At 33.4% G+C, this 16838-nt stretch overlaps 1 protein-coding gene across 2 annotated transcripts in view; it reads left to right on the top strand.

The window, feature by feature from the left end:
* The window catches only part of efcc1 (EF-hand and coiled-coil domain containing 1), a 70108-nt gene that overhangs the window by 39740 nt on the left and 13530 nt on the right, over nt 1–16838 (top strand). For both annotated transcript variants that reach the window (XM_087273794.1, XM_087273793.1), the window contains exons 3-4: nt 13326–13474; nt 15758–15893. In XM_087273794.1, coding sequence (XP_087129920.1) covers nt 13326–13474; nt 15758–15893 — 285 coding nt within the window. The remainder of the gene's footprint in view (nt 1–13325; nt 13475–15757; nt 15894–16838) is intronic.

The raw sequence follows: 16838 nt of genomic DNA, 5'->3' as shown, positions 1-16838 counted from the left end.
GCTTTGAGTTATATTGAAAAAGCACTGGAGTAGATCACAAAGAAACATGATTGAAAATCACTTCACAAATGGTGACTTGATCCTCCTATTCTGTCGTAGTTCGGCAAATAATACGTTTGCTGTGTATATGGTGGATGTTTGTAAAACAGTTGAGATAGGATAAAACAGTAAGGAATTAGAGACTGGAAAGCTAACGTATGCCAGATGGCGGTTCTGTCAAATGTAGGCTTTATGTTTGTCTTATACAGACATATGCTCTGTTCTCTTGCTCTGTGAACAATGTGAAATAAAAGCAGCATGTTTCAGTATTTCAGGATCTAATGTTGTGTGCTGCATATTCAGTTTCTCTTATGTTGTCAGAGATGTGGTCTTGAGAAATCTCATGTTGAAGTTGATACTTGTGACTTGCTGAGTTCAATTCTTGTGTGAAATATAGTGATATAAAATACAGGATGGAAATTGTATTTTAATATTTACACTGAAAAAAAAACAGTTCATTGGATTTATTAATTTTTTAAGGTAAATGATTGCAAATAATTTATATGGGCTAAATTTAAACAAATTAAGTTGAACATTAATACATGTAGTTTTTTTTATTTAAATGCAGCCCATATAAATTGTTTGCAACCACTTACCTTAAAATGTAGTAAATCCAATAACCATTTTTTTCAGTGTGTTGGGGTAGGGCTGGAAAATAAAATGATAATGATAATTATTATGAAACAATTTCTCTGACGTTGTTGAGGAGAATGTCTGTCTAAAATATACTCATCATAATCTGTAAAAGAAATATTTTAAAATCGTTTATCTGGTTTATGTGTTTGTCAAGTTTTTACAATAAAATATCATATTAAATATTAATATTATTAAATTAATGATTTACTCTTTCGTGTGTTATATATTAGGAACATTTAGATAAAATATATCAATTTAATATATTTCTCTGATGACAGTTTTACATCATCCTTCATAAATCATTTAATATGGCGTTATAGAGCCTAAGAATTTTATTTGTTTTTTTATTAATATTAATATTATTTTTTTAATAATTATAATCTCAGATTTTTGAATTGTCAAATCATTTCGATATGGCGGTATGGAGCTCAATATATTTTATTATTATTATTATTCTTTTTTTTTTCTTTTCGGCTTAGTCCCTTTCATCACAGTGGAATGAACCGCCAACTTTTCCAGCACGTTTTATGCAGCAGATGCCCTTCCAGCCACAACCCATCTGGGAAACATCCACACACACTCATTCACACTCATACACTACAGACAATTTAGCCTACCCAATTCACCCATGTGAACACGGGGAGAACATGCAAACTCCACACAGAAATGCCAACTGACCCAGCTGAGGCTCGAACCAGTGACCTTCTTGCTGTGAGGCAATCGTACTACCCACTGCCCCACTACGTCACTCTTATTATTATTTTGACCTTAGACTTTTGAAAAATATAATTCATTCATTTGTTCTTTCTTTTTTTTTTGGCTTATTCCCTTTATTAATCTGGGGTTGCCACAACGGAATGAACCACCAACTTATCCAGCATATGTTTTACGCAGCGGATGCCCTTCCAGCTGAAACTCATCACTGGGAAACATCCATGCACACTCATTCACACACACCACAGACGTTTTAGCCTTCCCAATTTACCCATGTGAACACGGGGAGAACATATAGATAGAAAAAGCAACAAAAAAGCCAACTGACCCAGCCAAGGCTCGAACTAGTGACCTTCTTGCTGTGAGGCAATCGTACTACCCACTTTGCCACCATGCTACCCTGAATAGTATCATAAATCATTTTGATATGGCAGTATGGCTTTACTTACTTTACCTACCTATGCCCTCCACAAATTCCAGGGTATGGGCCACCTAAGGTCGATCCCCAAAGGGAACTGTCCTGGCCCATTCTATCTACTTGTCTCCAGATGTAAACCACCCTTGTGTCGGCCTCTAGGTTACAGTGCCAGGTGTTTCCTGGGCAGCCTCTTTTCTGCTTCCATTGTGGTTTCATCTGATAGCGTTTCTGGTGATGCTAGATTTTGGTTTATGTAGGCTGTGCCCTATCCAACTCCATTTTCTCTTCCAGATTTCTGCTTCTATTGCGGGTTGACAGGTTGACCCCATAGGCCGGTGTTACTGATCTTGTTGGGCCATCGAATGGGTAAAATTTTTCTGATACAGTTGTTGATCAATATCAGGAAATTTTGCGTAGTAGTTTTGGTTATCCTCCGAGTTTTGACACAGTACAACAATACTGACTTCACAATAGAGTGAAACAGATGGGTCTTAATGGTCAAAGTAAGTTCTCTCGAAGCCCAGATGTTCTTGAGCTGGATGAAAGCGGTTCTTGCTTTTCCGATTCTTCCCTTACATCTATATCTGTTCTACCCTGCTGGTCAATGATGCTGCCCAGAATGGAGCTCAAGAATTTTTTATTATTAATATTACTATGAATATTATTATTTTTATTATTATTATTACCCCAGGCTTTTGAATAGTTCTGTACCGTACTAAATGATTGCCATAGTGAATGATCATGACATATACATCTATTAGGTACAAAGCGTAATATCATTATTATGCAACATATCCAAAAACAACATTTTATAAATCATTATTCATGGCTTCCTCTGCATTTTCTTCTAAGAAAAAAAAAAATTCTCCGACCTTAAATTTTCATTTTAATGGTATTTTCATAACCGCTTATGCAACCGTTCCATTCTACTTTCCCTTTAACCAGACTTGTTTCCCAGTCTGTGCTTGAAGGGGCCAGAAAGCGAGATGCTGGATCAAATACTGAGGCTCTTTCCAAGAGTCTGGAGTGCATTCAGGGGTCCGTTCTTCGTATGTGGATTACTCAGTTAGCTGGATTTGGATGTTGATGATTTGACACGATCCAGGATCGTTTCGTTCTTCAAAGCTGATCCGAGAGTTGTTGTCATGGCAACAGTTCTGCTAGGTCAAACCTGATCGGAAGCAGGTTCAATTCATATAAACAGGATTAGATCGGCTCAGTTCAAGCAAAGATAATACAGAAAGTATGTTCCGAATTCTGATATTTTCTTACAGTAGTAGTTATATACACTTGGTAAAATGGTACATATTTTTTAACTATATATATAAAGTTATAGTCATTAATAAAATAAATAAAGTTATACATATTAATAAAACTTATGCAATCTGCACCCTCGAAATGAAAGTACAAAGACTGCCATCTGGTGCAAAGAGAAAACTTATTGACATGAACTTTTTAGATTGCTTTAGTACAAATTGTGTAAAATAGAAATGCACAATATGTGAATTTTTTTTTAAAAACAATTATACATTTATGCAGTCATAAACATGTTTTGATAGTTAATATGCCAGTGATTTGATGCTTCACAAAAGTTGCAGACGCCTTTACCAATATGAAAATGCTTTTGTAAACAACCAGTTATTCTTTACACCGATTAAAAAACGGCTACTATAAAGAAAATCTTTTCTAAATGTAGAACTAAATACATTGATTTGCATTGAAATACATGATGAATACTCTTGTCTTGACAAATGAAAGAGTAAAGCCTGCAGCTCACAACAAATGTGTAAAGTTCTTGCGTGTCATATTTAACAAACCGTCGACTGCTAATTTGATGTAATTTTGCTCACATGGATAACTGAATATTAATCAGATGATGTCATTACGCTGCTGTGCCGTCAGCCAATCGTTGCATTGCTGATCATGATTTCGAGGATCGATAGATCTGTCCTTCATAACACACGCAGCGATCTCAGATCAGTTCATCCAGACATTCTAATCTGATTCGCGAACTTGTTTGAAGAACCAAATTAGCGAGAGATAAATTATCAAGATTAAAAGATCCAGGATCTGCCAAATAATCTTAGATCATTTAAGCGAGGTACGAAGAACGGACCCCAGGTGTCTAGAGATCAGTTTAACTGCTCTCAGTAAACGTTCATCCATCCGCTCTGCAGAAACTCATCTTCATCTGTTATTCTCTGACAGAATGCAGGTCCTGTCTGCGGTGTTACTCAAATACACTTTTTTAATCACTTCAGCAGGACTGATATTCACATTGAGCAGATGTGGCATATTGTGTATTATTGTCATTTATGTGAACATGTACATATACAAATGTGCAATCAGTGGTTTGGGGTCAGAAATATGTTTATTAAAGAAGTCTCTTTTTCTCCCCAAGACTGCATTTAGATAACATATTAATGTTTATAAGCATTTTTACATTTCACATAGAGCGTTTTAATACATCTTAAGATGCAATGGTAACATTTATAATAATGGTTCATTAAATGAATTTACTAACAAACAATCAACAATACATTTCCTACAGTATTTATTCATCTTTGTCAATGGTAGTTAATGAAAATAACGTTGTTTACTGCATTAAATAATGTTAACAAGGACAACTTTGGATTTTATCATGTATTAGTAAGTCCTGAAATGCTGCATAAGATTGCTCATAATTCATGTTAGGAATTACATTAACTAACATTTTCAGCATCGTTACTCCAGCGATCAGTGTCACGTGATCCTTCAGAAATCATTTTTAATACACTGAGTTGATGATTGCCTGTGATTTACTGTGATTTCCTGTAGAATACACAGTAACCTACTGTAAATCAATTACAGCGAAAATACTGTATTTGCATTTACAGCACCATTTATCTTTTTATATGTCTTTACTGTAAAATGTCAGTAAATTTAGGTTAATTTGATGATCCTGAATTTAGTTACATTGCATCTACATGCCAACTAATTCTCATTAGATTATAAGTAGACTATATATTATAGTAGGTTGGGGTTATTGTAAGTTGACATGTATTTGCAAAGTTTCTTATAGTTACTTAACTGTCAGTTGAAGGAGCAGTATCAACAGATATTAAGCAGACAGTCTACTAATACTCAACTGGACCCTCTAAATAAAGTGTTAGCAGTTTCACAATGCAAATTTAAAATACAGTAACATACTGCATAACTGTCCTACAGTAAAATACAGGTTATATTACAGTTAAATACTATTTACAAAATTAACAAAAATTGTTAACGGTGGATAGGGGCTTAAATTATTACGCAATCCACATTAACGCATTACTGTGTTCTAATCACATTTCTGAGCAACGCAGTACTGTAACGAATTACATTTTAGATTTTTGTCATTTGATTACAGTTACTAAAGTCAATGTAATTGCATTACTTGCGTTACAAATACAGGTACAACATCAGTTAATGAACATGTGCTTTTAAATTGCTGAGGACCTGATCTGAAATGTTTGCTGATGAGAGTGGTTGTTTCTTTAACTGGATATACAGACATTACTTTGATTTCCTCGAGCGTAAAAACCAAAAATATTGCTGTGAAATGCAGTCTATGTCCAGTCTCTAAAGAAATTTTGACTGCTTTTAACTCGACCAGCAACTTGTTCAGCACTAGAACAGAAAGCATTCTACGACAACAGGCTACGTTTCACCAAGGAGACACCGGCACCTAAAAACATGGTGGCTTGACTCAGCCTAAACAGGCTAAATACATGTTTTTGTGCGAGATTGGGATTTAAGGTACCTTTTGAATGTAAAGTGAAGCGCAGTTGCTTACGGGGCCGTTCACATATCACGTATTTTGCGCTTGCATTTCCCAGGCGCACCAAGTTGAAAAATATGAGTCACGTGACAAGAACTGACCAATCAGCTTCATACTTTGGAATACACAAATTTCGGTAGACTAATTGCCTCAAAGAACACAGAACACCCAAACACTGCAGTGCTTTTGCACACTATGGATGTGAATGGTTACAGGTATCCATTTTTCTTCTAAATGTCTTCTTTTGGGTTTAAAAAAAGAAGGTTTGAAACAAGTGAATGATGAGAGATTTTTAATATTTGGGCAAACTTATTAAGTCTTTTGAATATGTCAAGCTGCAGTGATCAACCCATTGTATTTCATTGTAATGAATATTAAATTACTAAAAGAGCTGGAGTTTATTTTGTATTTTTATAGATATATTTTATATGTTTTAAAAGTAACTTCAAAGTAAAGTACTTAGCAATCTAATTACTAATAATATATACTGATAATACTAACTAATATAAGACTTTGACATCACCTTTGATTAATTGCATTTCCTCTTAATAATAATTTTAAAAAGTAATACTGTTTTTGAAGGCACTCATGTGTTTATTTTGTCACATGCTTTAGTAGATTTTATTGTTGTTGTTTTAGTCCAAAAGATAAATATAATTAAAAAAACATACTATGTCAAGTCTTATCATTAAAATCAGACTTTCTAAGTAAAATAAATAGGACTTATCCGACATTTCTTTTTTAATGTAGTGTTTTTTTTTACAATACACATTTTTCCATCGCAACATCAATTAAACTCCAATTAGAAACTCTGTGCATGTACCAGAGGTGTGGACTCGAGTCATGTGACTTGGACTCGAGTCAGACTCGAGTCATGAATTTGATGACTTCAGACTCGACTTGACAAAATATGAAAAGACTTGCAACTCGACTTGGACTTGAACATAAATGACTCGGACTTTCACTTGGACTTGCTCCTATTGACTTGTAAAGACTTGCTACTTTCTATAAAAAGCCCAAAGATAAAAAGTATGTTGACACGGAGCATCTCTGTGTGTGTGTGTGTGACAGAAAGCATGCGCGCATACTTTCGACCACTAGCGCTTTGTGGCGCACTTCCGTGTTTTTGTACCAGCGGGAAATTTGAAGATGCCATTTTCATTCTGACTCGGAGAGTGAAATAAACACATCCGCGATCTGCTCCTTTTGTTTTATTCAGCGGATTTACAACACCTGTCAAAGGTAAGATACTTAACTACTCGCAATGTGTTACTGTTGTGCAAAAGCATTGTTTTACTGTTGTGCATAAGTGAACTTCAGTTTTTTTAACCAAACTTACCCTCTCCTCATTTATTTCACATAATTATGAATGAACATGGCTGTAATTTATGTTTTTGCACTTGGTCGTTTGTGTCAATGCGCATATTATGTTTTATTTTTGTGTTTTGCCCATCCTCTGACAGTATTTTCTAACTATTTAATTAGTAGTAATAATAATTACATGATATAATAACTAGATATATATAATTTATTTTTAAAGCTCTTAAAACTGTGAAAAAAGTGTTTTGTTATTTTTTGGTAACATTTTGCAATAAGGTTTCTTTAGTTAATCTATGTACTAACATGAACTAATAATGAACTATACTTTTAAACCTTTATTAATTATAGTTTAACATTTACTATTGCATAATTACAATTTAAAGGTATGCTTGTTAACATTAATGTTAATGCACTGTGATTTAACAAAGGTTAACCAATAATTTTATTTCCATTAATTAATGAATACTGTAATGATTTGCAACTGTACTTCACTGCATTGTTTGTTCACATTAGTACATAGATAAACTTAATTAATTAATACAACCTTATTGTAAAGTGTTACCTTTTTCATATTTTGGATTAATACTATTAATTTTATTTAGTATTTAAAACCTTAAAAGTATTTGTATTATTGTTGATGTTATGCCTCTTAGCAATATTTTATTCCTCTATATGGTTTTTAATTAAATTTTTATTGTGAGATTGTAATGTAATGCATCTATATTGTTGAATTTCTGTTTGTTTGTTTTTCTGTATTTCTCCCTGTATATTTAAAGATTATCTACTATTTTTAAGGTACTTAAAACCAACCATCTAATAAAAAATACAATTGACAATCACATTTCGTTTCATGAGTGTCTTTGTTCCTGTTTTGTAGGACTCTTATTTTAACAGATTTCATTGGAAAACACTTGACTGATCATTCAATTAAAGTTTTACCTTTATTATTCCATCACTCAATGAGATCATTTAATTGTGAGTTGAATTACTCCATTTGTAATTGTTTTTAAATAAACTAAAAACGAAGACTTGTTTTATTCAGTACATATTTACATATTAAAATATATTTAAAACCACTATGAATGTATTTAAACTAATATTTAAATTTATATAACTGTTTCACTGTGGGTATTTCTATTTTAATTTATTTAGCACATTTATTGCCTATTCAAACATGAAAACAAGTTTTAGATAATTTGTGGCTCTAATAAATTGTTAAACATTACAATATCCCTGCAGAAAAATCCAGCTTAAACCAGCCTAGGCTGGTAAGCTGGCTTTAGCTGGTCGACCAGGCTGGTTTTAGAGGGGTTTTGGTAATTTCTAGGCTGGTTTCCAGCCATTTCCAGCCTGGTCTTAGCTGGTCAGGCTGGAAACTGAACTGAGCTAAACTGAACTGAACTGAACTTAAACACTAAAACCTGAACCACACTGTTCCAGTTACTGAACCACACTGTTCCAGTTACTATGACCATTTATGTGAAGCTGCTTTGACACAATCTACATTGTAAAAGCGCTATACAAATAAAGCTGAATTGAATTGAATTGACCAGCAAAATCCAGCTAAAACCAGCTTGACCAGCCTGGTTTAAGCTGGACATAGCTGGTTTTGGCTGGGCTCCCAGCCTGGCTAGGTTGGTCAAGCTGGTTTTAGCTGGTCATCTCCCAGCCTGCCCAGATAAGACTAGGCTGAAAATGGCTGGAAACCAGCCTGGAAATGACCAAAACCCCTCTAAAACCAGCCTGGTCGACCAGCTAAAACCAGCCTAGGCTGGTTCAAGCTGTTTTTTTCAGTAGGGATTTTTGACAAAATGGTCTAAAATGATAGTTTACAAGTGCCTAAGTGGGATTTGAACCCCGTTCTTTATGAAAAGAAAGAAAAATCTGATTGGCTCTGACATTACTTTCACCAGTGGGCAGGTACTTCAATCTGATTGGCTGGTCTCTCGTGCACGTATTCAGTCTCACTGCGTTTGCTTGACTTTTGTCCACACTGGCGCCTCAAACCTTTCCTGCTTTTGCTCTCCAGAGATCCTCCTGGTAAATTGATTATTCCAGAATGTTGATATGGTTTATATATTGCTACACTATTTAGTAACAATACATTAAAAACTATGAGGTTAAGGTAAATTCTATAATAAATGCTAGTGTTTTTGAGAATTAGGTATACTGCCTATGTTTAAGCCTAGTATTATTTACAAGTTGTTAATGAATGCTTCAGCATACTTTAGTATTAAGAATAGTGAACTGATAAAATAAAATACAGAGTGTAGTTTTTCTACAGTAAAGTGTGGTGAATTGTAGTATAATATACCCTATATTGTAAAAAACTACAGCACTGGGTAATTTGTTTATATTACACTTGTGTTACCAAAGCAACTATAATATGACCCCAACAAATTAATTAAAGTACTTTACTATAGTACTGTTCAAAACACTGTCTATGCCAATAGATGTGTTCAGGGGCCCTGTGGAACAGCTTTTCCTCAAAATGAAGAGGATGACATGGAAAATGTCCTCCACAATCTCATCAATAATGTGGAAGACAGCAGAGACGTGTTCATTTTATTTTAGTTGCCATGATAAAATGGGATTGATAGTGAGATTTATTTAAAGAGTGAATAGTACAGTAGGCTATAATACCTAATCAAGTTTTTCCTTATTTTTATCACAGTTACATTTCTGCTTGCGTTAGTTATATTTTTGTTTAAATGTTTTTTTATTTGATTAGTATGGTACACCTTTCGGATGATTAATAAATGTTTGTAAAACAAAATACATTCTTTACATCCAACCTCTATTCTCTGTGTCTTTAAGTGTTTGAAACTGGAAATATCTCATCATAAAACATACAGCCAAAATGTTATGGTTTATTAGATAAAAAATTTAATATGTAAGTCTATTTTAGTATTTTGGTTTTTGTTAATAAATAGTCCCTCAATATAAATCATATAAAAAAGCACGAAAGGAAGAGTAAACACAAGACTCAAAATCTGTATATAATCTCTGAGAGCACGCAGGAAAATGTGTGCGTGAGCAGTGCATATTTGAGAGCGAGAAAATTTGCGCGTGAGCAGCGTATATTTCAGAGCTCGCAAGCAGTTTTGTCCACAGAGGAAATCGGTGCACAAGCGTCACACAAGGTAGAGAGCAAAGTTCTTCATTGTTATGTGAGAAAAACAACGTTAATGTTTGTATAAAGTAGCCGACTTCATTTAGAATATGTGCCACAATTTTACATTGCTGCTAGACAGATTTGCATCTTCATCTCTTCAGCACACACGAGATTCAATTGACAAAATACCAAGTTCACTCAATTTTACTTTGCAGCATACAGGAGTTGTTGGTCTACTGCTGCCTCATTGAGGTCGTTTATGTAGTTTTAGTTAATCACAAGTTGATCACAGAAGACATAACATAGCACAACTAAACTTAATGTACTAGACAGCAGTAGACCTGCAATTTCTGTGTGATGTGAGGCAAAATGGACTCTATTGTAGTGGAACTCGTTCTTGTGCAATGTGCTGTGTAGACAAGATGCAGCACTGTTTAGCACTTTTTCAGAAAATTACATTTGTGTTTTTATATATCTGAGCAATGTTCTTTCATAAAAAAAGGTTTGTTTAATAAATACAGATCTTACAACCATACATAATCTGTTTACAGTTCATTGTTCTGTTAAAAAGACTCGAAAAGACTCGAAAATCAAACTATAGGACTTTGGACTTGACTTGAGACTTGTTGCCTTTGACTTGGGACTTGACTCTGGACTTGCCTGTCTTGACTCGGGACTTGACTCGGGACTTGAGGGCAATGAATTGAGACTTACTTGTGACTTGCCAAACAATGACTTGGTCCCACCTCTGGCATGTACCATCTCCTTCTCATCACCATGCTTAAACCACAACATCACACATGTCAGTATGTTTTTTTCCTCTCTTTATAGCAGTGTTACTGACAGACCTGTTTAGGGTCTCCCTGGTTGTCTCCTCCGGCAGCTGTGGGTCATCAGAGAGCCCTGAAACACACTTTAGCCAACCCACCCCCCTCTTCAAACACCCCACTCCAAATATTGACCCTAAAATATGTGTCCCGAAAGCACAGTGTACTGAGAGATGATTTTGTAGGCTCATACGGGCTGTATTTATGGCCGCTCTGCACTGAAGGGCTCCTCATGGCAGCAGGATCTATGCTTGACTGCAACCGGCTTCAAATTCTTCTCTTTTTTTTCGGCTCACACTGGAGCAAATGGATTTCTGCAGGCTTTTGCTTTTTTCTTCTTCTTCTTTCTTCTGCAAGCAGGACATTGTCATCTGGAAGCATTTACTCTTTTGATTCATGAAAGCCCCCTATTGCATTTCATCTGTCGCAAAGCTTAGAAAGAGAAACGGTTGCGTTGAAATGACTGAAACATTATCGACTGCATTCGCTTATAGCTGTCTGACAAAAGTACAAATGCTTGAAATATGTTGATTTTGAAGTCATATAATGTTACCTGGTGCCTGGTATGGATGCATGTTAAACATTTATCAAAATCATGCATACTGTGTTTTATGTTGACATGTAAAAAAATGATAAGTATAATAGGGTTTTTAGGTAAACTTCATGTATAGCATTATATTGATTTGTTATGTACAAGTAATGTTATTGAGTAGTTACTTTCAGGATTAATTCATGATTATTTTAAGTATGCTTTACCAAGAGATTCTTGTTTTAATCTTTTATTTTGAGGCACATAAACTAACCACAGAGACCTGAATACTTGGAACACAATACACAATGACTGTAACAATCAATGCTTTTTCCGTGTGAATTTGGTTTTGGTTTTGTTTTGGGTTTTTTTTTTTTTTTTTTTTTGTAGAAAATTAACTCCAGATGTCATAAAATGGGAAAATATTACACCTAACAACAAAAACGCTGATAAAAACTGTGTAAATACAACTGGCAAACAGAGAAGAATGCTAAATGTTCCATTGTTGTATATACATTCATACATTTAAGAAGATTTTACTTAAGGGGGTTGTTCACCCAAAATGAAAGCCCATAATTTACTCATGCATGACTTGTTCTAAACCTGTGTCTTTTTGTTGTTGTACTTTTAAACACAAAAAAATGCTTTAAAAAATGTTGTAAAATTTTAATCAATGACATCGATCATAGGAAAAACAAATACTATGGAAGTCAATGGTTACAGGTTTTCAACATTCTACGAAATAACTTTTAACAGATTTGGAATAAGTAAAGAGTAAGTAAATGATGACACTTTTATTTTTGAGTGAACTATGCCTTTGATTTTATTACTTGGATATTTAATCATTGTAAAACATGAACAATTTCAAGTAAAATATCTATATAAGATCAAGGTTTCATTTGTAGAGAATTTATTTTTACATTTTTTTTCGTGCCAGAACTAAAAACCTTATATAGAAAAAATATTTATTTATTTATTTATTTATTTGTTCTAAAGTATTTACTTCTTTACAGAATCATTTTTTATCACTGTAGGATCTATCTACAATGATCAAATGGAAATATGTAGACAGCATGCAATACAGTGATGTTAGGACATGATCAAACATTTATTAAAACACAGTGTTGGGGTAATACATAACAAGTACCACAAGCGACGTGATAATATTATGTAAGTAGAAGCATAGCAATGCATTCAGAATTAGGTATAATAACTGAGTTACTTTTTTTTTTTTTAAATAATGCGAGTTACCTTTGAGTTTAGTTCATTTGCTTTTAAAAACTAAATTGCTGGATTAAAATGACTGCAGTCACGTTGAATCCAACATGCAATGAGAGAATGCAGGAACAGTCAGAAAGGAAAAAAGCGGAGCCTTGGAAATAATCTCATTATTTTGAACACATGGAAGAAAAGGAAAAGAGGATTATTTGAATGGACAGTGATTTTACTTTTAATAGAACAAAAAGTACAAAATAGCAAACACATTGCTTTAAACTGTCATTAATCTGTATATACAGCATGTAGAGCTCTGGGGTCAGAAAGTTCTCTGAAGATGCTGCATTCATTTATTATGTGTGTTTTTTTAAGTTAAATGCAGTTTATACAGTTAATTGCAGAGCTCCTCTATTTGAAAAAGAAGAAAACCCCCCGCAAGTTCTGAAAGAGATCAAGCCACAGCTAGGTCAGAAAAAGTAATACAAAAGTAACTTAAAAAAAACTACGCATTACTTACCATAAAAAGTAACCAAGTAATGCATATAGTTTGGTGAGTGTCTCAATATTTTAATGCATTACTTTCTAAAGTAACTTTCATCAACACTGCACTGTTGTTTCTTGCTAGTTTTGCATCACAATAATGTCCTGAAAGCAGAACTCCTGTTTTTAATGTCTGACCTGTTACTTCACTTGCTGTATTTTACTCTCCACAGATCTGAAGTGTCTAAAACATCAGTTGCATTCATCCACAAACCGGACAGACGGTATAATGGGGCCAGTCAGACGGTGTCCCGCTGTTGCCTGGATACAGAGCAGGATCGACACTCACCAACAGGACGGGCAGAGACTGTGTCCGACACCAGTAAGACAAATATTGACATTGCACAAGCCTTTTTGACACTGTTGGTGTGCAGTTTGGAAATAGTTCCTACTTGCAATTTTTTTTTATTAATAGGCAATATTCTATACTACATGTGTGCAGATTTATGTCTATCCCTGTTGAAATGTTACATGGAAATATATGCAAATTCATATTTGGATTGCATAAATTTAAAATATGCTACCTGAAAAAAAGTCTTGTCATTAATCCCAGTTGTAAAAGCAACAAATAATAACTTGACTTCTAGTTGATCATTTGGAAAAGTGGCAAAAGTTAGATTTTTCTGATGAATCATCTGTTGAACTGCATCCCAATCATCACAAATACTGGAGAAGACTTATTGGAACCCTCATGGACCCAAAATTGTCACAGAAATCCATTAAGTTTGGTGAAGGAAAAATCATGGTTTGGGGATATCTGCAGAGTGGATGGCAGCATCAACAGTCTGAGATATCAAGACAGTTGTGCTGCCCATTACATCACAAACCACAGGAGAGGGCAAATTCTGTAACAGGATAGCACTCCTTGTCATACTTCAGCCTCCACAAAGTTCCTGAAACCAAAGTAGGAACAAGATGCTCCAGGATTGGCCACACAGTCACCAGACATGAACATTATTGAACAAGAAGGCTTTTTTGCCATTCCAGATGACTTTATTAATAAGTTATTTGAGTCATTGCAGAGATGTATGGATGCAGTCGTCCAAGCTCATGGGAGTCATACAATATTCATGCTTCTTCTACTGCACCATGACTTTATATTCTGTACTGTACAATATTTCTGTTAAGTGACAAGACTTATGTTTAAGCTAAGTCAGACCTTACTGTCCTAATTAAATAAATATTAAGGCATGATCATAGCTATTTTGATAAAATAAGCGTAATCTAGAAGCCTTTGCCTTTAAATAAGCCACTTCTGATACTAAATCATCAACTAGAAGTCAAGTTATTATTTGACAAGATTTGTATCAGGTTATGTATGTCATTTATGCATATATTTAGAAATATTGCAAAAATGACTGCTATATATATATATGTCAAAATTATTAGTCCCCTTCACATTATTTTTCTTCTTTTTTAAATATTTCGCAAATGATGTTTAACAGAGCAAGGAAATTTTCACAGTATGTCTGATAATATTTTTTCTTCTGGAAAAAAGTCTTGTTGGTTTTATTTTGGCTAGAATAAATTAGTTTTTAATTTTTTTAAATAAAAGGGACAAAATTATTAGCCCCTTTAAGCAAAATTTTTTTCTTGATATTCTACAGAACAAACCATCATTATACAATAACTTTCCTAATTACCCTAACCTGCCTAGTTAATCTAATTAACATGTTTAAGCCTTTAAATGTAATTTAAACTGTATAGAAGTGTCTTGAAAAATATCTAGTCAAAGATTATTTACTGTCATCATGACAAAGATAAAATAAATCAGTTATTAGAAATGAGTTATTAAAACTATTATGTTTAAAAATGTAATACTAAATAATAATTTATTACTAAATTTCTCTCTGTTAAACATAAATTGGGGGGGGGGAAATAAACAAGCAGTCTAATAATTCAGGGGGGCTAATAATTCTGACTTCAACTGTATATTTATATATTTCTACCATTGGAATTACAAATATGTACATAAATGTTCAAATATGTTAACTTTAATTTTATAATGTGCTTATATAGCCATATATTCAAATATTGCTAGGAAATATGGAAACGTTGGAATAAAAAGAGTTTTTACTTTTGTATGATCAATATTATTAGCCTCATTTAGAAATATATATTTTTATTTTCTATAAAACAAACCACTGTTTACCAGTAACTTGTCAATTATATTAACTGGCCTAGTTAGTAACCGAGTTAAGTCTTAAATGACACTTTAAGCTGAATACTAGTGTCTTGTAAAGTAAGTGAAAAAATATTATGTACTCTCAACATGGCAAAGACAAGATGAATGAGTTATTAGAAATTAGTAAAAAATATCTCTCCATTAAGCAACAATTTAGATTTTTTTTGTAAATTTTACAGAAGGACTAACAATCTTGACTTCAACTGTATATAATTATCTTTCTCATACTTGTAATTCCAGTTTATACTGATAAATTCCATTTCAGTCAAATATATATATATATATATATATATATATATATATATATATATATATATATATATATATATATATATATATATATATATATATATATATCTGAGATTATATATAAAATGTAATTAATAATCCAATATTTAATGTGTTTGTATGTGTGTGTAGTGGAGGAGCAACTGTTTCGTTCAGTGGAGGGTCAAGCTGCGTCTGATGAAGAAGAGGAGAGATGGACAGGAGAACAGCAGAGACAGGTGGACGAGGTCAAGAGAATCCTCACCAGACTGTCCTGCTGTGGAGACAGGTACACACATATCCCCATATAATAATACACACCCATAAAGTAACCCTATCACTAAACTGATGTGTGATCAAGCCTGTTTTCACAAGGAAACGTAAGTATTTATGTATTGTCAGTTTAGTGCTGAACTCATACAATTGTGAAAATGTATGCTTTTTTAAATCGTACTAAATTGTACAATAGAATTCATATGAATTAGCCACTAAATCAAAGAGTTACAAATTGCTGTGACTCCACACAGAAATTCCAACTGTCTCCGCCAGGACTCAAACCAGCAACCTTCTTGCTCTGAGGCGACAGTCACTTATTGAAGATCTGTAATGCTACATATGTAATAGTTGATGAATAATTTCAAAAACTCTTTCCAAAAAGTCTTCCGCAGCAATATTACGAACATGTATTAAATATTGCTCTAATATGCTATAATATATGCTATAATCTGAAGGAACAAAACACAGTGAATTCAAAAAGAGACTTGGCTACTGTGAAGAAATATTGTGAGCAACACATTATTTCATTTATAGAATGCAAATTTTTATTGTATATGTATATGTTTTTTTAGATGTATGCCACACATGCCTGGTTTCTTGTTTTATTTACTTATTTTAAACTTCTTTATATGGCTTATCTTTTCTTTGCTATGAAAAATTAATTCTTTTTTTTTTTTTACAAATCATACTTTCTATGTTTTGGAAGAATCCTGAGAGCTACAGATATGCTTGTGATATTACAGTAATGTCATGTTATAATACCAAATATGACATTAATGAACAATAGTATCTCTCTCACTCCTTATCACTCTCCTCATTTAAAGTGATTTCATTCAGTTCTTTTAAATGGACATTCCCCAAACTGTATTCTATAATTTTTAAAAAGTGGGAAAAGGTGGATAATAATATGTGAAAGTACAGTACATGAGGCTAGACTGAATTACCTAACAATTTAGCT

This window comes from Danio rerio, chromosome 11 (genome assembly GCF_052040795.2).
Source record: "Danio rerio strain M-AB ecotype USA chromosome 11, GRCz13ab, whole genome shotgun sequence".
NCBI classification, from domain to species: Eukaryota; Metazoa; Chordata; class Actinopteri; order Cypriniformes; family Danionidae; genus Danio; species Danio rerio.
The sequence above is the reverse complement of the archived record's forward strand: the minus strand, read 5'-3'. Positions and strand labels throughout refer to the sequence as shown.